The sequence below is a fragment of the Prinia subflava genome, chromosome 5 (genome assembly GCF_021018805.1).
Source record: "Prinia subflava isolate CZ2003 ecotype Zambia chromosome 5, Cam_Psub_1.2, whole genome shotgun sequence".
In the NCBI taxonomy this organism is placed as follows: Eukaryota; Metazoa; Chordata; class Aves; order Passeriformes; family Cisticolidae; genus Prinia; species Prinia subflava.
In genome coordinates this window covers 50,998,853-51,025,262 of record NC_086251.1, presented here as the reverse complement: position 1 = coordinate 51,025,262, position 26,410 = coordinate 50,998,853, and the positions used below count along the sequence as shown (strand labels likewise).

The 26,410-nt window shown below is 40.2% G+C and overlaps 1 protein-coding gene across 1 annotated transcript in view; it reads left to right on the top strand.

The window, feature by feature from the left end:
* The window catches only part of BCL11B (BCL11 transcription factor B), a 92,156-nt gene extending 66,302 nt beyond the window's left edge, over positions 1-25,854 (top strand). The window contains exon 3 of the mRNA XM_063399333.1: positions 23,834-25,854. Within this exon, the coding sequence (XP_063255403.1) occupies positions 23,834-25,845 (2,012 nt within the window). The 3' untranslated portion in view covers positions 25,846-25,854. The remainder of the gene's footprint in view (positions 1-23,833) is intronic.
* Positions 25,855-26,410: the final 556 nt, after the last annotated feature.

Here is a 26,410-nt window from a genome sequence, read left to right as displayed (position 1 = left end):
GAAGAGAGTGGGCAGTGCCGTGCCAGTTGTGCTGTGGTTGGTTCTCTGTTCTCTGCCCTTGAACACTCTCCTGTAGTGTTCCTTTTACCCCTCTTGTTTTCTCACTAGTTTTATTAAAGTCAGCCTCTATAGGGACCTGGCCTCCTTCACTCCCATAGATCACAATATCTGGAGGGAGTTTTAATTTGGTTTTGTATTTTCATTTATTTTTTAAACAATTAAAAAAAAAATATCTCTAATTTCGTAAATTACTGCCTAATACAATGAGATGTAATTTCAGAGAGACCAGTATGGTGAGCAGGGTTACTACCCAAAACCCTGCTCCTTATTTACACTATTCACAGCCACAGCAATTCTAACATGGATGAAGAGGGTGAATTTATTGATTGTAATTATTCACTCTGAAGAGGCTGTTAATAGTTCCAGGTTTGAAGCTCTTCATGCTGGAGATGATTTCTGCTAAGCATTCTTTTCTCTCCTTAAAAGTGGCCAATAAACCTATACTAAGAAGCAGTGATTAAAAACTCTGTCTGCACTAACCTCTTAATTTCTCAAAGTGTATGTTTTCTTACTTGGAAGTCTGTTTTTCAGCCTGACTTGGAAAAGGAAGATAGGTCTCATTTAGCTTTAAAGTGCCCCTGTGATGCATGTTTCCAAGATAGTTTTCCTAATTTCTTTTGCTGTCTTCACTTTAAGGCAGATCTCAGTCCCTCTGGCAAATCTCTCACTGGGACTGACATTGACTTGAGGTTTGGTATTCAAATGGCTGAGGCTATATTTTGTGGGTTTAAGGTGGTAAAAAACAATGGAGTTGTAAGTGGTAAGATGTGAATACTTTCAACATTCACCTGGGGTCAGAAATTGAACGTAACTTAAAACCCGTGGTTGGAATCCAAATGTGCTTGCTTATGGAGAGGCACCAAGGAACTGGGCTGAAGAGAAGGAATGTGATGTTTTCCAGGTGACTGATTTTCCTGCCACATCCCCTTATCTGTAAGCTACCTTTTACTGCTCAGCCTAGAATCCCAAACTGGTAAAGATGCCACTGTTTGCACCAATTTTCTCTACTTGATAGTGATTGAAACTCTATGTCACCAAAGAGTCTAGCCTCTGTACTTGCTGAGGATTGGAAAGCACTCACTCCCTTGGAATTTGGCAGTGTGATCTTAGGGTGGCTTGCCAAGCCTTTTGTGGGGGGTTTAGTTACCTATGACTAGTTTTCTTTAGAATACTGCCACATTCTTTTGGGCCTCTGTGGCTAAATGGAGATGTACAGATGCATGTCTGACCACCCCCATTCAGTGATCTGCCAGGAAACTTAATCTTGGTTCAATGTAATGGAGTTAAGTTTTATTACTAATGGTTTTCAATTGTGGTGGCTAGTTGGCAATTACAGGTGATACGTGAATGCTAGCTCAGTATTATTAGGATAGTTCAGGATCTGAGAAGGCTTAATAAAGCTCAGAGTTTAAAAACAATTAGCAGAATCTGGGCTGCATTTCTTTGAAGATATTTGCTTTGTTTACTCAATGACTAGAGCTGAATTTCCTTACTAGAAGCACTTTCTTTACAAGGCAAGTGTTAAAAATCCTTATTGTATTTTTCTAAATCTACATCAAAGATGCTATAGTGGTGAGAGTTACAGACATATGTGTACAAATAGATATACATTCAACATATTCCTTTTATATTCAAAATATATTTTATACACATACATCTATCTGCATGTATATGTGGGCCAGCAATAAACAATTTTACCAATACATTTTTCTTTGGAAACAAATGCCAGCCAGTGATAATGGTATACTTTTTCTAGCATAGGATCTTTTTAAGCCATACACTTTGCCACTGGGGATTGTACTATGAGATAATTGACCCACGTGAGTTATGTGTCCTGAGTCTAAAGCAAGGGCACACGTGGTGGCATCAAAATCAATTATCTCACAATACATTCCCCAGCGGAAAGGACTACTGCAGTTAGAATAGACCCATGAAAAAGATTTAGTTATTTTAAAATGTTTTCAGTGACTTAATTCTTATAAATAATGTTGTGTTATGCAAAATAAAATAAAATAAAATAAAATAAAATACAATAACAGTTGTGGATTAAACCGTGCTAAGTGTAACTACTGATGTACTCTGTATAAGCACTTGCTCACTGGGGATGGAATCTCATTGGGATATCACTGGGATGGAGTATCACAATGGCTGTATTAACTGGGCTGCCTCCATTGCTGCTGTGCAGGTGACTGTCAAGTAGATGCATCTTCATTTCCTCTGTGGTCGTCATCCTCTTGCGTGTGTCAGGGAGCAGCAGAAGTAATGAACAGAGCTGCCAAGCTCTGAGGACAAAATTCTATCTCCGCCAATCCTTGCAGAGCCTTTTCAGGGTAAAACTATTTGGAGAGAGCAGAGGTATTTAACTCAGGGATGGTGTCTCCAGTCAGAGCCCGATCACCCAAATGATCATAGCTAAATTATCATGTACTGGAACTTTGAAACTCTTCAATTGCCCCGTTGCTTGGTTACAGGATCATTAGTCATCTATTCTGGTAGCAGGGTGAGAGGTGGGGGAACTGGAGGGAAGGGGGGAGAATATTACATGTGCTGTTGAAAATGCAATGAGCACATTCGATCATATCTAATTCCCATTTATATTACTGTGGACATCCCTACTGCCCAGCTGCCCTCTCGAAGACTCAGAGCTATGGGATTTTTGATGCATGAATGAAGACTGGGAAGAGGGCCAGCATGCTGGTCATAAGCTTCTTCATCATTTATTACCTTCTAGTTTTAATTGTTTTCCTGCTTCTCCCAAGATATTTATCTAGGAGGGATTGTTCTATGCAATGCAGACACGCGAGGTGGCAACTGAAGATTGTCTGTTAGTTTGCTGTTAGTGCACTGTACAGTAGATGGATCTTAATAAAATGGGAAAGACTATTTACATGAATAGAAGTCCATTTGTAAACCCTTTATTACTGAAGTACACAAGTTTGACTCCTGTGTGCCCATTACAGAAGTGTGGATTATATAATAATCACCACATATCTGCACTGTCTATCCTTCTAGTAATGAAAATCAGATCTTCCCATATACCATGCTGTTGCATCCTATTGTGTCTGCAGGGCTACATTTTTCTCTGGTAAAAGGCTCTGGTAGATTTACAATTGGGAAAAATTTGGTCTGCTTAGTTTGTGACTGGTAGTCAGTGGTGAAAAAATTAAACAGAAGCTCCCATAAGAGAGCTTGATAATAGGAGATAAAACAAGGGGGAAGTTAGCAAAGGAGGGATGGATAATTAATAGAAAAGATATGAATGGACTGTGTGTTTCACAGAGTGAAATTTGAAGGGAAGAATGAAGATCTCTCATTCCCTGTATCTTCAGTGGAACTCCACAGTGTTTTTCTTTGGGCAGCTTTCCAATGTCACCCTTGCCACCATTTACCTTCCCTCATCAGAGCCTGGTGGCCTTGTCACAAGCATTACCTCTGTAGCAGTTACCTTTTGCTGTCCTCAGGCTGCTCCTCAGCCCTGCTCTGTCCTGCTGGAACTGTGCATGCCACGGCCACAGCCTTTCATCAGCACACAGCCACGCAAGAGCAGCTTGGTCTGCCTCCAGCTCCAAAACCTAGCACAACACACCGGTGTCCCCAAGAGAGGAAGAGCTGGCCGTGCAGAGCTGTGTGGAATATGGCTCCAGCCTCCACCAGAGGTTGCTTTGTGTTTTCAGAGAACCCCACTCTGTGCAGGGGGTGTGACAAAGCGCTCCCTGGCTCTGAGGAAGGTCAGACCCATAGGCTGAAGCAGGAGTGACAACTTTGATTTAGGTCCTCTTTGATTTGAGGAGTAAAAAGGTGCAAGTCCCTTTCCATGCTTTGAGGGCTAGAGAATTAGGGGTGCTTTCAAGCCTCTGTTCCATTTTAGTCTTCAGTAAGGCAAGGGTTATTCATTACTCCAATTTCTTTTTTTTTTTTTTTTAACATGAGAGTACAATTGAGAACAACTGTGTGTGCACTGGGGCTCAGCAGAACTGAAGGCTACTGGTTGTCAGAGATCTTAGATGAAGAAAGTGGTTTTAGAAACAGATATCTTTGGATTGACACCCCCCAAATTATTTTATTATTTCTCCCAACACTTCAATTACCTTGAGTGTTTATCTCACCTCTTGGGGGAGTCGATTTTGTCTTCATGAAAGTTCATTTTATTTGCTGCAGCAGTCAGGAGTTCTTTGTTTGCCTCATATCTAGAATTCCCTGTTAGTTAATTGGGAGAGTATTTGTTGACTTAGATAGGTCTGCTGAGCAGAGTCCATGTTGCCAGGTTCAGTAGACAAAGCATATACACCAGATTTATCCATTCCTCATCCATCTTGACAAAGGGATAAATATTGACTCAAATGTTCAATCTTGTTTCCCTCCCATCCCCCTTCCCAGCAAAACCCAAAGTACATGTTTTATGGATAGAGCCAGTTGACCAAGCTTAGATAAAAATACCTCATGCTTGTAGTTATGAAATGGCATCAATTAGTCTGAGTAACAGGTCATCTTGCCTGAGACAGCACACATCATTAGGTCTAAAAAGATGATAATATGTAATTTATAAATATATATCATATGTTTTTCCTAATGAGATGGGAAAAAACCTTTTACCATCATATATTTTTAATTATGTAATAAATGCTACAATATGTGAATTAGCTTGATTTAAAAATAAAAAAGAGTCGAAGTACCCTAATAATAAATCTGTAGGTGTGTGTTGGAAATGAGATGCATTTCGCGTGACTGATGAGATATTAACAGTTTTGACCTGATCTCTCAGTGACTGATATTGATAACACTCATTTCTAGAGCACGCTGAGGCTCCCATACGGCACAGCCTCTGTTGAGGTTGGAGGGGGTGTGTGCAGCTCATGCTGAGTCCGGTGTTTCTAAATGAGGTGCCTGGATCAACCCGATTAATTTTTGTGAATCACAACTGTAAATTTAGAAATCAGAAAATGCCTGTTTCATAATGCTGCCTGACTTTGGCAATGGGACATTATCGCGTACTCTGAAGTGCTCCTCCTCGTCTGAGATGTCACTGTTTTGGGGCCCCTTGCAAGGATTTGCCAGCCTCAGAGTTAGGAAATATTTTCCTGAAAATAGGCCTATACTGTCAGTAGCCCAATTAAATCATTACTTCTTCTTATACCCCAGTGGGATCTGCAAACAATTCGATGCCAGTCTCACTATCTGTCCCCTGTCAGACACTCCTGGATGATTATCTGGAGTCCCCAACCAAATTCTGGCTACAAGTCAGCCTGACTGCTGTCTGCTTTGTGTGTGTCCAGGGCCCTTCTTCCTGCTTTGCATCCCATATCCCTCAACTGCACTTTTCCGTAGATCTGGTGTGCCATTATGTTTTGGTTAGAAAATAACTTCTGTGTAGAGTTAAACATCTGCCTGAGTGATAAAGGCAAAACAGTCCAGACGGAACGCTGCCAATCAATCCCTCTGTCACCCAGCTCTGTCTTCTGGTCTCAGGGATAGAGGAGGGAAGGCTTTTCATCCAGGGACCTTGACACAGAGCTGTGGAAAATAATCTTACTTCTCAGTTAAGTACCTGGGCCAAATTCGGTCCTCAGTTTCACCATCCCAAGGTGTTCTTGGAGTCAGAATGTGATCCACAGCAATACTAAATGGGAAACTATTTTTCCTGCAGAACAAAGACCCAAGGCGCCCTATGATTTTGTGCACCTTGCTAATTGGAGGGTGTTGTCAAATCGGAGGTAATTCAGAGAAGAACAACAAAAGTGATTAAAATGTTGACAGGATTTTTTCAAAAGGAAAGATGAAAAGAACTAAAAATATATGAGCAAGTTAAATAAAGAGCAGGTAGAGGAATTATGATTAAAGTGTCAAGGAACATTGGGGATGATTCTGTAATGTGACAGCCCTTCCAGGCCCCATTTTCAGAAGGTTTGAAGTGAGGTTTCAAAGTCTGTGAAGCCAAAGAGACCTCAGTATCTGCCTGATGCTACACACAGGTGTATTTTCAGAATGAGCTATAGCCATGAATAATAGGTAACAAAACTATGTGTGAAATGAGTATTAGAAAAAAAAAATCCAGATCGTGACTCATTTTCAGATCATAGAGTGCTCTTAAGAGGTGGAAAACTGCCAAGTTTCAGCAAAGTACTTACAAACCCATCTCCTAGCATTTGGTGAATATGTCTCCTTTGTTTAAGCTTCGACAAAGCTAGGAGCAGGACAAGAAACTATTTAGTCAATCAGAAATCAAGAGCTAGCAAACTAAGGGAAGGATGATCTGGAATGAGCTACCATATCTGACTTGTGCCCAGTCCTGAAGTTTTCCATGTTCTGTTAGTTACAATTCAGTCTCCTGTGGGATCAGTAAGGATTTGGTTAAGTAAGAATTGTGTATAACTGCTGTAAAACCAGCAGTGTGATTTTTCTGCCCGTATCTTTGAGATGGTCTGCTGCTGTGACCCGCTCAGGTTGCACTTGACAGTGCAAGAGTCCCTGTTTAATACCCCACGAATCAGGCAGCAGAACTAAAACTGATGTAGTTTTTGTTCACAACAGATAGGGGTGTGGAACTCATTGCTGCAGGTTGCCCTGGGGGCTAAAAATAATGAACAGGCTCGGAAAAGGGACAGGCAAAATTAGGAAGATTTGGTGGCTTATAGAAATGCTGATCTGGATCAAGTCCTGGCACTCAAAGACTCTAAATCATTGATTGCTAGGAACTGGAAAGTCTGAAAAGGGTCTGGCTGTGAACTTTTTTTCTACCTTGATTCACAAGTTTTCTCCCTAAGCTTCTGCTGGTGGCCATGACTGAAAATGGGTTCCTGCCCGTGTGCATGACCCAGAGGGTTTAGGTTCTTACATGGACAAGAGCAGCAGTGTCTGGCTGACAGTATCTCACTGATTTCACTCTGTCCAGAAAGAGACCTTGAGATTCAGCCCAGGAGGCCATCATCTCTCTCTTCTGTGTGAAACATCATTTGGTTCTGGCCTGAACACCTCCTTCCACTAGTTTAGCTAAAGGGCTCTTCCAGACAGATAATCCAGAATACTCCAGGGTATAGATTGTTTGAAGTGATTGCCACTCCAGGGTAGCTGACCTGTTTTAGCATACCTATATAAATGTACAGTGAGAAATTTCCTGATACAGCCAGTTTTAATCTGACAGAAATAGCGGCTACACTGGGGTTTGCACTAGTTAAACTGAGTCCTTTTGATTAAACTGGTGCCAAATTCTGTGTGGACAAATCCTCATATTGTAACAAACCCACACATCCTCCCTTTCCTCTGACAATCATATCAGGCTGGTGAGTCCTATGGACCCAATCTAATAGAAATGGAATTTTTACCATGCAAATCTTATTACCTAAAGTGCCAATGAAACTAATGGGATTTTGGATAGTAAAAAATACTCTGTATGCCATACATAGTTTGGAATATAAATTCATGGGGTGGGGGGGAGGAATATAAGGAAAAGGAGCTGTTATAGCGTGTAGTCCTTTGCGACTTTGGAGGACCTATTCCTTCCAGCACCTCTCAGCTCCCACTTGATTTCAGTGGGACCAAAGCAGTGTTTAATACCTTGCTGAAAATACTGAACTCCTTGCAGAATTTGGTTTTGAAATTACACAACTAAGTGTCTTATTTGCTTTAGAACTCACATAAGGGAAGGGAACAGAGATAAAAAATATCCCAAACACTCCACTCCAAGGACAGACTATATAGAGGAATACGTATTTTTCCAAAGGGAACCGTTTTTACTGTGGAGGTTGACTGAATGCATAAAGAACACAGGGAACATTTGGACATATTTTGACAATCTCTGGATTAAAAAAAAGATGAATCTATTTAGATAACACTTTCGTTTAATGTTGCCCCTCCCCAATATACACACACAAATATATAGTGTGTGTCCTCAGGCTTCCAACCTGTGTGGCAGCTCTCAGCCTGAGGACAGTGTCAACAGACAGATCTAAAGTTAATAACTGAAGTGTTGCAAACACTACATCCTTTAAAACTGTTTCCTGTAGTTCCTATGTGTTGTAATAACACAGCACATCTTGAGAAGGGTTCAACACCCCTTGTCATTACTTGGGCATAATTCCTACTGATTTTTCTGGGTGCTTAGTTTATGTGTACATTCAGGCCTAAAATATTTTGAAGTAAAATCTTTTTAATAAACTAAAGCGTTGTGCTATTTTGATAGTGATAGTGATTACTTGGTGTCACTGAGTTTAATCCCAGCTGGCAGCTAAGCACCACACAGCCACTTACTCACTCCTTTCCAGTGGGATAGGAGAGGGAATCAGGAGGGTAAAAAGAAAACTTAGGGGTTGAGATAAGAGCAGTTTAATAATTGAAATTAAATAAAAGAATAATGAAAAATTACAGTCAAAAGGAAAACAACAAAAACAGAGAAAAGTAAAACTGAAGAAAAAAAAAAGATCTGAATATAAATCCACTGCTTACTGTGAAGAGAACGATGCCCAGACTATAGACAAGCAGCAGCCCCCAGCCAGCTTTCCCCATAATTTATGTGTACACGGCATGGAATATCCCTCTGGTCAGCTGGGGTCAGCTGTCCTGACTGCTCCCTCTTCCAGCTTTTTGTGCATACCCATCCCACTTGCTGGTGGGGCAGCACGGGAAAAAGGAAAGTCCTGACTTCGAGTAAGCAACAACTAAAACATCAGTCTGTTATCCACATTATTCTCGTTCTAAATCCAAAACACAACTCTGTACTGGATACTAGGAACAAAAATAACTCTATCCCAATTGAAACGAAGACACTTGGTTTCCTGACACTTTGGAAGTGAAAATGCAATAAATGATACCTTTATTTTTGTATTTATTTTAATGAAATAAGCAGAAAAGGCACTTCAGAAAAGTGTAGGAAAGAGGAGGGCGTCAGATATAAACAACTGCTATGTGATGTACGTTTTTGTGGCATTGATAGTTATTCCCAAAGAAAATAATGCCCTTTTTTATTTGCTTTTAACATTTCGCCCTTGGCATCTGTTCCATCCATTGTGGACTAACCTACACTCTGTTCTCTGACGATGGGTTAAAGCAAGCACTTACTGAAAAGCATTCTCTACTTAATTACTTTTCCTTCTTCTGGAAGCTATTTTTTATAGTCTCATGTTAATTGTGTATTAGTAGGCCTTCCTGATTAGTTGAAAACATAATGAAACCTTTGTAAACAACAGGGAGAAAGAGGGAAAGAGGAAGGGAGGGAGCGGGAACAAGGGAGAAAGGGACCCGGAGAAAGAGGTGTGAAGTGGGGGCTGGATCAGTGGGGAGGAGGTCGGCCAATTTTGAAAAGCAGAAATTATGCAAGTGGAAATTTCTGTTTTTTTTGAATGACAACTTCCCTCGCCCAAATTAATCAACTTACTTAACGAGAAATGAGATGCATGGAGATGCAAATTGCCGTTGATCTCCAAAAGCAGGGTGGCAAAGGCAGCAAGTTGGAATGGTGTGGAGGGGGGCTGAGCCGCAGCTGTCCACTAACAAGTCAGTCCTATTTGTAAAGGGCACGGAGCTGAATAACGGTTTTGTTATTGGCTTTCTCTCTTTCTCAGCCGTAGGTAGAAACGCTGCATTTGTTTCCTGGTACTATTTCAGCGAGATAGATGTCCTCCTTTTTCATGTCTCCTGCCAGTTTGGTTTTCACAGTGCAGCCCTGTGTTCTCCATGCACCCCAGCCTCTTCACCATGAGGCAAAAAATTGGGACACACAAGGAACACAGGCTCAGGTGCAGGGTAACATGCAAGGTAATCCCACAAATTATTAAGCTATCTGCACACCACCCAGAAGGTCAGGAAAAATTAAAAAAACCCAAACAAACATGTAAACAGTACTTAGGACGCATTCAGTGATGCTCAGAGCCCGGGCTGTGTAGATCAGATTCGGTGAATCAGCTGAATCTTCTCGGAGATGTTTTTTCTTTCCCTGGAAAGCTGCTCCTTAAACACAATTCACATTAGTTGTTTTTGAAAGGACTATTCTCTGTTTGCAGCGCTGGATTTTGAACGGGCAGAGCCTCCCCCTCTCCGGTCCTCCGCCCCCACCCCCTTCTGTTGCTGCTTTAAAGAGCTGTGCTTATAGGGATTTTGCAGCTCTCCGTGTGTTATTAGAAAACGTGTGGCTGGGACGGTTAAAATGGGAGTGCTACTGTATGCAAGAGCAATGTTCACTGTAAGCAATCCAAGGAAATCCTGCCAAGGCAGTATATGAACAGCAGCCAAACAAAACACAGGCGCCTTTCCAGTGAAAACCAGCACACTTCTGCAAATAGAGGAAAAATTGACTTTCTGATTTGGAGTGTTTCTACAACTAAGAAGAATTACTACAGTGATTGTTCTAAAAATATTTTCCAGCAGCACATTCTCCAAGGGGTTGGGATGCTTAGCATTGTTTAATTATGCTTCTCTTAGGTGATCAATCTGGATTGTATGGAAATAAAATAGGAAGTTTTCAGGATCTTCTTTTTAGCCAAGATCAGCATTATTTTTCTACAGTGTTACAGTGATATAAAACATCACCTATTTAAGGAGCAAAAGTGGTATTTTTATCTTTGCACTTCAAGAAGTATGATTGGAGAGTCATCTTTTGCAACTTCATAGTTGTAGATTGTGATTTAACTGCTTTATCTAGAGCAACCCTCAAGATTCTTACCTCTGTAACTAATGGGTTTTATTTTTCATCTCAGTATTTTATACCTTCTTCCTTCCTTTGTCCCCCTTGTGCCCCCTCCCCATTTAGGCTTTTAAAGCTTCTGTTCATTTTGCTTCTTTGTTCACTCACACTGGATTTTCCTTTCCAGGACTTCTGAGTCCTGTAGGAACCCCTTAGTGTAGATGTGTCTGCAAATATTCTGGCATTCAAAAGTTTCCATAATGATGGAAATGGAATGAGATTCCACAAATTTCTGTATTGTCAAGAATAAATATGTTATTAAAATTTTTTTTGCTAGTCTCAACAAAAGAAATCTTAAAAACAGAGTTGAAGGATGCAGTCAGTTTATCTAGCATGGGCTAAAGAAATAAGACAGACCTAGGGACAACTGCTTTTGTCTTTCCTTTATTTCCAAAACCCAACATAATATCAGCAGAAGAAAAAGCAATAGAATTGCCAAGAATATGGCAATGCCATAAATTGTCAATTTATTTATTTATTATATTTCAACCGTTTTTCCTTTTAACTAAAGATACAAAAAATACTTTACTATGTCTCCATTTATTCCTCTAAAATATTTACAGATGAGTTCTTTAGGTTTGCAGCTGCTGTGAAATCAGTTATCTTCTTTTAACTACACCGCCACAACCAGATTTATCCCTACACTGAAGTAAGTGTCTTGAGACTAACAAATCCCAATGTGGAAGAAGACTTGCTTCCAGACTTCCAGAGCCCATTGAAGCCAGTGGAAAGATTCATATTGACTTTGGTGGGCTTTCCATTGGGATATTAAACATTAATTTTTTTATTATTATTGTTTTTTCATTTTTTAAAATTTAACTAGTCATTCTCAGAGTGACAGATTTCACTTTAAACAAATCTTAGAGTTACCCTAATTTAATAAATTAACTTGGGCTATGTTTAATATTCAGACAAAACTTCCAAAGAGGTGAAACTTGCATATACTTCTCCCATGGTAAGACCATGTGATTGAAGGCATAGTTTAATTAGCTAAGGAAGGATGGATCTGTGCCCTGTCCAGAGCTCCCCTTCCCCTTTGTGCATAATGCTGTACTCATAGCCAGTCTAACAGAGACCAAATGATATATTTATACATATATAAACACACATATATGCATACACGCACACATATATTTACATATATCTATGCATATAAAAATAAAAGAAAACTTGAAAATGTAACCATTTCTGCCTTGACTGTGAAAGATATCGTCCTCTGTGTTCAAATTAGGACAGGGAAGTCGTGGCATATGTCGTGTCAAAGCACAGAGTGCAGCTCTGTATCTTTAAATGTTGATGCATAGCAGTGAAACCAGGTGAGATCTGGCCCCAGGTGCTGGCTGCTGCATGCATTGTTGAACAATTTTTAAAGGATGCAGATTGGGTGGTTGGAGGAGGAAAAAGGATGTCTTTTTCTAAATGTATATTTTTTTTTTTTAGTGAAATAAGTTTTAGGTTTAATGAAATGATTAAAAAAATTATCGACTTAGGCTTCATACGTTCCTCTAATAACAGCTCTGTATAATCTAGACCTGACCTGGCTCTTCCTGATGAGCAGTAGTGGTTGTCATGCAGCCCCAGTTATGCCAAACAGAGAGAAGATTTTGTTGAGACCATGCAACTCATTTCACTGATGGTTGTACATACATGCTGAATTAAGGATCCTTCCCAGAATTATTCAGAAAGGAAAGCTTGGATTCTGACGAGGTGCTCTGAGGACTGCTTCTGCTTTCCCTGTCCGCACATCAAGAGCCTACATGGCTTGAAAAACTGCTCCACAGCAAAGTCTTTCCCTTCATTCTTTTCAATGTAACTCCAGCTTTAAATCATTTTACATTCAAGGTTCAAATTCTGTGATCACCAGAGAAGGGGCATCAAGGTAAATTTGCAGATAATTTGGGTAGTGGCCCATATTGAAGGTATGTGGCTTCTAAAACCTAATTAGAGGTGTAGTTTGCGGCAGGCAAAAATTATTGATACACAAGGAAGGTTTTATTCAGAGACATCTGTAGGTTGGCAGCTGTGCCAGCCATGTCTGTTCTTCTAAGTAACGGAAGCCACAGAGCCGGGAATAGCAACGTTTTAGTGACAAGTGTTGAGAATATTGGTTGAATTGCACTATGAAAATATTTTCATTATTTTTATTATTACGGTTCTGCAAACGGATTTGAGATACGTGCCTGCCTGTGTCTGCATGCGCGAGCAGATGAGCTGGAGAGGGAGGGCTGTTATTTTTATTTTTTTTTCAATCACACCTCCTTAGCATTTTGTACATATCAGCATTCTAGCCGAGCGATTTGCTAATTGCACTGGAAGACCCACTTTATATTCAGGAATACTGAAACTTTGAAACTGTAACATTTTGACTGGCGAGAATGACCAGTCTTCTTTTCTCTTTCACAGTGAGCTAGTTGAAGGAAGCTGGCATTGTCGCAGAGTGAAAGCTCTGCAGAAGTGCCGCAGGTTTTTCATATGGAAATGTGAAATAATGGGGTGATTAAATAGAGCTGTATATTAAAGTACATCTGACATTAGAATTAGCATAATGTGCTCTAGCCCTAGGCTGAGTACTTTATTTGCCATCTGCGTCGGACCAAAATCCCCTGGGGAAGCGCTAAAATATTCTGAATAAACTCAGCCCGAGTTCTTATTGAGAGTAAAATACCATTTGTGGCACGTCGTATTGATTCGTCTTAATTGCGGTGCAGAAAAGAACATTCAGTTGCTGATGACTTTTGTACTCTGTGACAAGTCGGCTGGAGTTATTCTAACACTGCAGTTGGTTAACCTGAACAGACTGTCGTGCTCAGAGAAGGAGAAAACCTTATCTTCAGTAGCATAAACTATAGTATCATTTCCCGGCTTCACTCATTTCTATCTTGACTGAACATCCTTTTTTTTTTTTTTTTTTTTTTTTAATTTATTTTAAATTATTATTATTATTTTTCCCTGAATACAGCAGCCAATGAACTGGAGGGAAAACAGGGCTTCATTGAATCAGCCCAAGAAAATTCACTTTCTTACCCAGTTATTCTCTGTAGTCTCCCTCCCTACACTTCCACCCCCATATAGTTTAAAAAAAATCCAGGAACATCTGACCAGCTTTCATCTAAGGGAGTGAAAATCAGTGGAACTTGTCCTTGAGGATCCATCTCCGGAACCATTAGTTCAAGAGATTTATTATGTATATTCTGTAAAAAGCTGTGGCTTCTCCTGTGCATAAGCCCACAGTCTTAGTTGGCTGTAATGGTTTGATTTTTGTCAACTCTCCACTCAAATAGGTTGCTGAATACCTTTGAAAAAGTGCTTATAACATGCATAAAAGATAAATATTTCATCTGAAGGAAAATACTTTGATGCTCCATGCAATTCTGTAACATTCATAAGGTCCAGTTTTTACCCTATAATTGCCTATCATTATACACAATTTACATATTCAAACATTCTCTACAAACCTTAGTCTAGCATGTTTTTATTACAAATTCAGATCAAGGGAATAACCTTTAACTTCAGAGACAAATGAGACAAATTTACAAGTGCATGTCTGCTGTTTTCTTGTGTTTTATAAATCCCTGCAGACCTGAACACTTTTGCTATAACGCCACTCAGAACAATATACATATATTACTACTTGTTTGTAGTGCTTCGGTAATGAGTCCCCTTTGTATTAGATAACCTATATAATTCAGCATCTAGGCCCTCCATAACGTCAATTATCTCCTCATAGCTAAATGTACATTCCATTAAAACAAGATTTACAGCCTTTACAATACTTCTTAGGCTTGAATGTGGAGATTTTGTGGATTTAAAGAAGCAGAGATGGGAGTTAGCATTTGTTAAAGAAGCAATGAATTAAAACAAAAATGCTATTTCATTTACTAACTATGAATAGGTACCTAATGCCCTTAAGAAATAGTTGTAGTAAAACAGACAGAAATACTCCTGGGGACAAAAAAAAAAAAAACAAGAAAATTTGTTTTCACCCTTTGGCTTTTTTTATTGTTCTGTAATTTACTCTTTGTTTTTCCATTATATGACATGGACAATTTCCTTCATGTGCCCTCCGTTTAGTTCCTATTCAGATTACTGAGAATTCTTGATGTAAGATGAGAAAATGGCACCTTAGAAAAGTCTGTGGGAAAAAAAAAAATCCAGCACTTGCCAGTTTTCAAACAAAACTGCTTACAGGAAACCGATTTAAAGGGAAGCTGCTGGCATATTTCATATGTTGTAGAAAAGACTGACATTATTTCAAATGCATTTGAATACCTTATGCAAAGAAAAGGCCTAAAAGTGTCCTTGAGCAGTACAAGGGATTTTCATGAATGCTGTAAATGGGATCCTATATATTAAACCACCAGCCATGGGTAGTCCTATGGTCCTTTAATCTCACGAGTGGGTAAAGTGCCCCTCTGTATTGCCTTCCACATTTTAGCTGATGATTTTCACTATTTTATGCAGCAGGTTTGTAAAACCTCCATTCAGTCTGCTAGTTGATGTCTTAGGTTCAAAGAAACTATCTAAAAGACACAAAGCTGTTTAGATGCTAAAGGTGGAGTTAGTTGAAACTGTTGTATCACAAAGGGCTAATTTAAAAGTTAACTCATTCACTATTGATCTTTTAATATTGATTTTCCTGTTTGCTCCTTACTTTTCACACTTCTCCCTTCCTCTGCTTTATAAATTGCCTTTGCATTTTAGATTTAACACCAATTAGGAGAAGGTGTTCAGAGACGACAAACATGTTTTTTATCTTCCATTTAAATAGTGCTTCTGGGTAAAAATCCCTGTGTCACAAGTTCCAACTTCTGTAAGGCATTTTTCTTTCCTTTTCTGCTCTTTGTAAAAGCATTTCTTACACTTCTGCAGGCTGAACATTAACTTCCAGTAAGCCAGAAGCTCTTTTAAGGAATGAGAAATTAGACATCCAGAAGGAAGTTGCCCAAAATGCCTATTGACATTTTATACCTAAAAATATAATATTACCATTTTGTAATGCACTGGAAATTAAACTGAGCTGTGCATTTGGTTCATTTATGTGAATCTGGCAGTACAGATCTGAGGTATGATTAAGTCTCACAGAAAATGGGACCATTGAACACAAGCTGCTTCAGCCAAAGGTCGCCCCTGTCCATTAAGAAGCAGGAAGCATCTGTTTGTGTTATGCATGGCTGTAGTCTGCCTGCAGCCTCCTCCTTTTTTGTAAGTATAAATGCCAGAGAGGACATATAATATGCTTCTGGGGAAAGTTCAATGAAAAAAAACAAATTAATTGCAACTTGGTATATTCGTGTAAGTCTAGTTAAGTTCCTCGTTAGTGACAACCTGGTATAGTTTATCTGGAAAAATTTGAAAAAGTCTGCATTGGTGATCATCACAGATACTTTGAATTCACAGCAGGGTAATTCAAATCAGAGTTTGGTGAGATGTATCAGCTTGATATCACTAAGACTTTCAAGGATTCACGTTATTTGCTCTTGGAATTCTGAAAAGTTGGCTGTAGATAGTATTACAGTCTGACTTCTCAGCTTTGTGATTGGTAATTAATCCACTTGATTTCCCCCTCATTTAATAAAATAGTTAATTTGACAAAATAGATATTTATTATTACAAGACTGATAAACAGATTATTTGCAGTTCTGCCTAACAGGAATAAACCACTGCTGACATGGATTCAGAAAATAAAATAGTTTCCCGAAAGTGGGGCAGCACTTAATCCACCAAAACTGGAGCTTGACAGTTGGCTTTAGCACAGGAAGAATGAATACTACATTGCTAACAGTAGTGTAATATTAATATTTTTCAATATTTGTGTCAACCAATACTACTGTAGAACTTTTCCAACAGGTAGAAAATGCTCTCAAGAATATTCACATCATTAATCAAAATCAGTGCAGGGATTGATAGGGTCTTGTGGGGTGTGTAGGTTCTCTTGGCATAAAGCTTCTTGCATAATCTCTGTTGAGAACTTGCAGTCTCACTAGTCAAGGTAGAAAGAGGATGGGGATAGCTGTAAAACCTACAGGCAGTGTGTGGGAGAAGAATATTGCATGAAGTCGTGATTTTTCTTCTGTTCAAGATGGCACTGGAGGAGATAAGCTATCAAGAGGCAAGGTAAGAAAAGAGAACAGGGCCTTGTATGGGAGGAAATAAGATTCTGTAACTGAGAAGTAACACCTCACGATTACTTCTTTCTTCAGACACCCCTGATTTTCCATCCACCTCTTAAAAACATTTCATTTTTGTTTCTCTGTCACATTCTTTCCTTTCACTGACCTCATCCTGAGATTTCCCATTTCCAGATGATGACAGGCTCTGTGGCCCCTCATGCTTGGGCTTTTACACCTAAACCTTCATCTGCTCTTCTTGACTAAGATGCACTTCAGGTTGGCTGAGCTTTACCGGAGACAAGGGCTGTTTATCTGAGTGTAGAATTGGAGGTGCGTGGGTTGTGAGACTGCAGGCGACTTGTTAAGTCATAAAATACCAACTTTAGCTTCCAATTGACACTAACTTTATGAACTGTTGGTGATAGTCCCCGTAACCCTGAGCAGGATGTACTGCAAGACTCTCTGGAGCCCTTTCTTTAGATGAGGCAGTGTAGGGATGGATGAACTGTGTTAGCTCTGGGGATAGATAGAGGAGTTGTGCTTGTTTTTCATCTTTAGTTCTTGCTGCCATCAAAACAGAATTAATATGAAGGGAGGTGTAAAGAGATATGAGACCTTTGTGTTTGTTGTTTAAAGCTGGTGACTGGCATTGGACTGGCAGTGGTGATTCACACCCTGACTTGGACCCTACTTTGCATTTCTGTTTCTTTTATTGAGACTGTCAGTCCTTCTGAAATGGAGGTAGCAACACTTCCAAACAGCTCAACGAATGCAGGGAGGGCATGTAAAACTCTCAATATTGTGTGTGTTCAGATAGTGTTTATTCTATTATAAACAGAGGTGAGTAAAAGTTCTTGCTAACTTGGAAAATTTGAAGTTATAATATGCTTATAAAACCCTTCAGCATAAAAGCCTATGTTAGAAATATTTTTGTAGACTCAATCAAGCACCAAGCATGAACTGGTATAGGTCACATAGCAGATCCACACTGCAGACACCTGAAATGCATTTGGCCCTTGTCTGGGTGATCTGTCAAACTACTTATGACAATATATTCTTTTGCCGTAGAACACTAAATCTTTCTAGTATTTAATGCCCTTCTCTTTAATGTCAGCTGGACTTACAAGGAGACTTGTTAAAATTGTGTTCTCAATTATGGCATTTTAATTTAATAATAATTCAATTAAAGGTGTACTTTTTATGGAGCATCCATGCTACCTTTATTGGTATTATTAGAGTAACCATCATAATAACAAGTAGTAATTATTTAAATGTTCATTAAAAATCAAGTGGTGGAGAAGAGAGTAATATTGGAGGAAAGATTGTAGGAACCTGATACATGTCTGTTCCTGAGTGCTACAATAAAAGGTATCCTTTCTGTAAAGCTTGCAAGTTTCTACTTTTCCTGAACTTCTAAAGGTGCAGTAAACCAGCATTAAAATTCCTTAACACTTTTATTGCTGCTGTTGTAACTTTGTAAAATGGAACCAGAAACATTATCTGGAAAGCACTGCTAGAGGTAAAGAATGGCAGTGGTTATATGGACCTGACTGCAGGTCCTCACCACAGAGCTGGCAGGGGTTATGGGTGGCTGATTAAAATTAGGGGGAGTTCATTCCCTGTTACAGCTAATGGAATTATTCAGGCATGCTGAGGGGAGGATTCATAAGGCACTGGATGTCACTGTAGCTCAGCAGAAAATAAGGTTCTTATCTCACACTGTTCAACAGTTCTTATCTCACATTGATTATTGTTTGATGGTATCCAGAATAACTGAGGATATTTTGAGGGAAATTTTTATCTCCTGGGTAAAGGCGCTCAGCATTCAGGGTATATAGAAAGTTATGTACCAACTGGGCAAGGAAGATCTGCATATCACTAAATGATACAAGTCAGACTGCAGGGAACAGATAAGTCAGGGATTCAGGCTGACTGGTGCAGTGGGGTGGATGCCTGCAGACCCAGTCTAGACTTGTTATGACCTGTATTTTCTCACTGTCCATGTAAGGGAAGAATTTGAGAGGCAGGGTCTGAATTCAGGTTTGTATAGAGCTGTTCATGAAAAAGAAAAAGGCTCATTATTGCTTTGACATTTTGAATGGAACATAATCTGTCATGCACTAATTGAGGGAACACATTTTAATATTTCTGGAAAAGACCATCTTTTGTCATAATATGCAGAAAAGGCAAGAGTGCTCAATAAGTTCATAGTTTATAATTACCTGCTTTGGGAGAAGATACTAGTGAGATTTTTATCTCCCAGGTAAAAATACAGCGAGATCTAATGGTTGGGAGTTGAACTCAGCAATTCGAATCAGAAAGAAGACAGCTTTTTTTTATACTGTAAATAGTCAGCATGGCCACACACTACTCCAATACAAAGTGAATTCTCCCTCAACCTTTCCAAATCAAATTGGGAGAAGGGGGTGCTAAAAGACACAAAGTGGTTCACCTGGTTCAAATCCTTGGGTTGGATGATAACTGTAAGGTGCAGAGTAACTTGTTCCCTGTGTTTTGCACGTACATCTGGGTAGGACAATATATTAAGATCTTAAGTTGCAGGAAGAAAGATTTAGAGTAGGCACTTGGGGAATCTTAATGATGGTAAAGGAGAGAATGAATGAGGTAGACTTTAAAAAGATTGTAGACTCTCCATTTGGTGGCCTTTGAGGTGGGATATTGGAGCAGCTGGCATAGATATGAATAGATTCATAGATATAGACATGTAGGACAGGACAAAGAGAGAACTAAAATAGAGTAGGTTTAGAGCAGATATTAGGAAAAAAATCTTTATTATGAGGTTGATGAGGCACAGGAACAGGTTACCCAGAGAAGTTACAAATGTCCCAGCCCTGGAAACGTTCAAGGCTAGGCTGGATGGAAGTCTGAGCAACCTGGTCTAGTGAAAGTTGTCCCTGCCCGGGACAGGAGGGCTGGGACTGGATGAACTTCGAGGTTCCTTCCAATCCAAACAGTTTTATGACTGTATTATCCTTTGGGTCAGGAACTGGATAAGGTCAAACCTTAGGGTTTATCCCAGTCCTCTCATTATTTTAATTTGACAATCCCTCTTAGTCCTCTGGATACCTGAAATACCATTTCAGTAGATCTTAGTAGTATACAGCCCTACAAACCTCTATCATGTCTGAACTGGCAGTATTCGTTTGACTTTAGTGCAGCCTGGAAGCTACAATTGATTGCTCAGGAGTTGTGACCTGGATGTCTCATCTCTGTACATACATCATATCTACCAACTACTGTAAAAATAAAGAATTATACTTCAGCTCTCAGCCCCAAAATTCATGCCTAGTTACAGACTGTAGGATTGAAACCATGTGCAGTTCATCGAACAATATTAATGAAGTCTTGGCTTGTGTTTGACTCTAAGCACATGAATAATTTCATCACTATCCAACAGAGCACTTCAGCCTATGCTTAAGTTTCACTGATGTTGATTACTCACATGCTCAAAGTCAAGCACATGCTAAAGTGATAAAGACTGCATATGGCAAAGACTATATAGCTAGTTGTCATAAAGTGGGTATTTAGACAGACTTCAGTGCAGGTGGCAAGGGATTAAGATAGCCTTATATCAAAAGTAGCCTTATAAAAAAGGCTTTTATAGTGTAGGTGCATTATTAAATATAAGGCTCATTCTTGAGCAATACGTGGCTGTTTCTGGGCATGTTTAAAATATTTAGCAAATTTTTGAACATAAAAATGTTCGGAGTGGATCTTCAAAGACTTTTTGACATTGTTCTGTTCTTAAAAGTGAGCATCTACACTGCTCAGGGCAACTTTTAGGCAAGATAACCATGAAGTGATAATATGGTAATTAAATTCTTTTTTATTTTTTTAATTTTTTTTTAAACAGGGAGTCTGGGGAGAGTCTTTGAGGGTTGTAAAAAATATGTATATAGGTATGCACGTATGAACATTCATGAATCGGTCAAAGATTGGTAGCCTGGTAGCCTACAGTCAATTTTGCTGCTGTGTTGAGGTGTCCTGAAAAGGAGTGTTAAGGAATATAAAAGCTAAACAAAACAAACAAGGGAGAGAAGACCTATAACTGCTAGCTTATAAATTTTAGATCACTAGTAGCACTAATTTTGGCTTTCTGAAAGAAAACTAAAAAGGTAGGGACTTACTTTCCTCTCTTGAATTTCATGGAGGTGAAGTTTTGGAGAACAAAACAAACCAAAACCTTAGTTCTATGTAACATGTAATAGCAAGCATCCAGCCAGCTGCCATTTTGAGGGTAATTTTTTTAATCAGCCATTTCAGTTTTAGGTTGGCCTTGATCCTCAGCCTGCTCAGGAATTTTTTTTCTTACATATGTGCCTTTTCTGAAGTAAACATGTTGCTGTTGTTGTCGCCTAATACACAGCTGCTTTCTTGCTCCTGTCAGTTCTTGAGCTAAGCAAAGAGAATGCATGCACATACACAGACACTCAGTCACTTTATTTTTTCAAAGAAAAAAAAACACAACAAAAAAGAGTGCATGCTGTGACTTTAAAAATGAAGGAATTGAACAGCTGTGGGTAATAAATCGATTAATTAGAGTGGATAAAGTGAAGGTGAAGGGTGCGGAGCACTCTTTAATTTGAAGATATATGACCTTGTAAGATGCTGCACTTCATTTGCTATTAGATCACACTTCGTAAGGGGCTTTATTAAAATCTATTCTAGGGTGATCTGAGGTAAAACATATTGTTTAAAAAAGCTTTTGACAGAGTATGTTATATACTTTAGTCTGCTTCAATGATTTCTGTCACTTTTTATACTACACATGTTGCCGTGCAAGAAAAGTTAAAGGTCTAGACATTTTCATCATATTTCTGTAAGAAACAGAAATTTAAATATTTGAAGTAATAATGGGAGTATTTACTGTTGCTTTGGCTGCAAAGCTGACATAAAACTTCCTAACTGCCTCAGTGCTGAGTAGATTTTTAAGGGATAATGTATCAGTTCCTTTCCGTGTTTGTATGCGGCTTTCATTAATGTCAATAGCAGTCACGGGCACTTTTTTCCAAGCCAAAGGCAGTTCCCAAACTTATTTGTTTTTTCCAATAGTGATTGTTAGACATTAATCAAAGCAATTGTGTCTGGCCCATACAGACACAGAGCACGGAGCCAGGGGATGGGGAGCACATCAGCCAGGCAGAAATGCCCACTGTATTGTGTACATTTTTTATTGGCTGTGAAGAGATAGCTTCACTGAAATTGGGGTTCAAAGCTGCTATCCACAGCAATAGCCCTACTAAATCAATAAGTGGCTGAAGAGTTGCACCACATTTATCACCTACATTTATGAATAAGTCTCAATCTGATCCATACTTTTTTCCTTTATGCTGTTATGGATGTATATTGGTTGATAAGATTAAATAAACTGACAGGCTGATAGGTAGGCAGATAAACTCCTAGCCTCCTTGTCTAAGATTTTGTAGGTTTTGTTAGCAGCAGTCATTCCTGCAACAGCCAGAAGAGGGGAATTCAATCAGCTTCTCTTGATGTGCCCAGGTTTAAATTTTTTTTTGTCTGCTATGAGTCATTCCTCTTTACAAGGTACTTTCGATAATAAGGTTCTGTTCACTTTATAAACTCTTTCATTTTCAAGCTCATGCAACAGGCTTTTGGGAATGGCAGCCCCCGTCTAGAAAGGGTCTGTTAGCTCAGCTTTGGATTTCAGCTCCTGTGGAGGGGCTGAATCAGGCATTGCTTGGGTCCTTGATCCATCATGGGTCAGGCAGGAAGCTTGGTTCAAGTATTGAACTTTCAGGAAGTTTAGTGCCTTTAGATTCAGTGGGGCCATTGCTAGACAAAACACGTGCTCTCATAAACAAACAAGCAAGCAAGGATTTAATTTTAGATTTTCCAAAATGGGCAGGTTTTTTTCAGGAAATGTCCCACTCATTTAAAAACAAACAACAACACACATACTGGATCATGATTTTCAAGTTGACACATATTTATGAATTTATCAGAGTCTTCCAGAGGCATTGAAAAAAGGAGGGGGGGGCAAGGAGGGAAGTGCTATTTGCAGATACCACCACATAGCTTATATTGTGCCCAGGACTGGAATTTTCTAGCTAGCAAAATTATGACTGTGATGCAGACTTGTCCACACCTGTCCTTTATGTAAAGCTGAATCAAGGTTAAAGGAATGCTTTCCACCTTTATGCAGTTGTTCCAAGAGGCTAGAAAAGCAAACAGAACAGTGTTTTTGGCTCTGGTGAGCATTTCTGCATTGGAGGGCAGGCTCAGGCTCAGAAATTCTTGGGACCCAGTTCAAGCACAGCCCGACATTTGTTACTGTTAATTGCAACTGTGCTGTCGGCTTTGATTACCGGATGTTTCATTTGAGTGGCTTCTTGGTGTTTTGGCAAAAAGAACGTCAAAGTGGTTTATGCAAGGGTATGTTTTCCAAGCTCCTGTTGACTTGAATAGGACTTTTGTGGCTAAATATCTACATGGTATTTTAAAAATGGAATTGCTGGCATGACTTAAGCATGTATAAATTAAATTCAGTAAGAACTCAGGGGACTGCTGCATGAAGTATATAAAACGAGAGAGTAAAAATGACACTGAAGGTCTGAACAGGTGCCTTGTAAAACCTACCACACTGCATTTTTCTTGGTTTTTGTCCGTAGTCATAAATCCCTTGAAACAAATTCCTTTTTGTAGAATAAACACATGAAAGGATTTGGATCCTTACACGTCATAAAAGAAGGTTTTATTTGCAAATTAGAGGATGTAAACGTATATAGCACAAATGCATATGTGTGATATTTGTCATACATGTTAAGTGAATAAGTGCAGTGAGTAAATGTGCTGTTCAACAATTTATATCAGTCAATACATTGCAATTAAATCCTTCTTTCAGAAATGCCAAGGAGGAAATGTGTTAGCAAAATAAAGTGAATGCCAACAGTATTTAAATGTTCTCCGCTGTATTATTTTTTAAGTGTTCTTTCTGTTTTTTCTTTTACAGGTAAAGATGAGCCTTCAAGCTATATTTGCACAACATGCAAGCAGCCTTTTAATAGCGCTTGGTTCTTGCTTCAGCATGCCCAGAACACACATGGATTCCGCATCTACCTGGAAACAAGCCCTTCAAACAGTTCCCTTACTCCACGCATCACCATCCCTCCTCCTCTGGGACCGGAGACTGTTGCACAGTCCCCGCTGATGAATTTTCTTGGAGACAACAACCCCTTCAACCTTTTGCGCATGACAGGACCCATCTTGCGTGAACACCCCGGCTTTGGTGAGGGTCGGCTCCCAAACACGCCTCCGCTGTTCAGCCCACCGCCTCGTCATCATCTGGATCCACATCGCCTTAGTGCCGAAGAAATGGGGTTAGTTGCCCAGCATCCCAGTGCCTTTGACAGAGTTATGCGTTTAAACCCCATGGCAATTGAGTCCCCAGCGATGGATTTCTCCAGAAGGCTCCGAGAGCTGGCAGGAAACAGTTCCACCCCTCCGCCAGTCTCACCCAGTCGCACCAACCCTATGCATCGTCTGTTGAATCCCTTCCAGCCGAGTCCTAAATCACCTTTTTTGAGCACCCCGCCACTGCCCCCCATGCCCCCCAGCAGCACTACGCCTCCCCAGCCTCAGGCCAAGAGCAAGTCCTGTGAATTTTGTGGGAAAACATTCAAGTTCCAGAGTAACCTTATCGTGCACCGGCGCAGTCACACAGGAGAAAAGCCCTACAAGTGTCAGCTCTGTGACCATGCTTGCTCCCAGGCCAGCAAGCTAAAACGTCACATGAAAACGCATATGCATAAAGCTGGCTCCATGACGGGCAGGTCAGATGATGGACTGTCCACCACTAGTTCCCCTGAGCCAGGCACAAGTGAGCTCACTGGAGAGGGACTGAAATCCAGTGAGGCAGATTTCAGGAATGAGAGCGATCCTTCCCTGGGCCATGACAACGAAGAAGAGGAAGAGGAGGAGGAGGAGGAAGAGGAGCTTGAAAATGAGAGCCGGCCAGAGTCGAGTTTTAGTATGGACTCAGAGCTGAGTCGTAACCGAGAAAATGGCTCCAAGTCCCTGCCAGATGAGAAATCCCTCGTCCTGGGAAAAGTCATCGAGAATGTAAGTCTAGGTGCCATTCAGCAATATAATGACATGTTAGCTGAGAAACAGAAGAGGAGTAGCTTCATGAAGAGGTCCTCTGACCAGCGAGACTTGTGTCCTCGAGACCTCTGTCAGAGAGATCCGGGCGACGAAGACTCAGTGGTAGGAGAGCTGGACCGCACTGAGGAAGGTACGGTCAATGGAAGAAACTTTGGCCCGGGTGAACCCTTCCCAAACTTGTTCCCCCGCAAGCCAACGCCTATCACGAGCCCCAGTTTAAACAATTCCTCTAAAAGAATAAAGGTAGAGAAAGATTTGGACTTGCCACCAGCAACGATCATACCTTCTGAAAACGTTTACTCCCAGTGGCTGGTAGGGTATGCAGCATCGCGGCACTTCATGAAGGATCCGTTCCTCGGATTCACAGACTCCCGACAATCCCCCTTCGCGACCTCCTCCGAGCACTCGTCGGAGAACGGGAGCCTGCGTTTCTCCACCCCGCCGGGGGACATGCTGGACGGGGGGCTCTCAGGGCGCAGCGGCACGGCGAGCGGAGGCAGCACCCCCCACATCAGCGGACCCGGCCCCGGGCGACCCAGCTCGAAGGAAGGACGCAGGAGCGATACATGTGAGTACTGTGGCAAGGTCTTTAAGAACTGCAGCAATTTGACGGTACACCGTCGGAGCCACACTGGAGAGCGGCCTTACAAATGCGAGCTCTGCAACTATGCATGTGCCCAGAGCAGTAAGCTGACGCGCCATATGAAAACGCATGGCCAGATAGGGAAGGAGGTCTACCGCTGCGACATTTGCCAGATGCCCTTCAGTGTTTACAGCACCCTGGAGAAACACATGAAAAAGTGGCATGGAGAACATTTGCTGACAAATGACGTCAAAATTGAGCAGGCAGAAAGAAGCTAAGGCCCCCCACCCCCCTGCCCCCCATCCCCCCCATCCCCACCCCCCCACCTCCACTAGGTTAAATTTCAGGGGTCTAGGTAACATTTTATTTGTACAGTTTAACTATTGCCAACTGAGAAAAGATGACCTAACTTGCCTCCGTAAACATAACTTAGCATAACTATGGTAAGGTGCCTGACTTTGGCACTTAAATATAACCTGTGTCTACAAAGTTCTATTAAACCCGAGGGTTGATTAAGGCAGTAAAAATTGTGGAGCCTTTTAACTGTGCAATAATTTCTGTATTTATTGGGTTTTTGTAATTTTTTGGCATGTGCAGGTACTTTTTTTTATTCTTTCTGTTTAAATTTCTTTTAAAATTTTGTTGGGTATCCCTTTTTAATTTTACCCAGTTGTAGCCTGAGATTACTTGCATTGTAGGAGAGAAACATATCTTTTAAAATTATAATTTTTGGGCCGCTGCTTTGTTGAAATTTAAGCTAAGTGAATGTAATTTCTTGTGAAGAAGCCAGCATTTGAACTGAAATATCTTTTTCTTCTTTTTTCCTTTTTCTTTTTTTTTTCT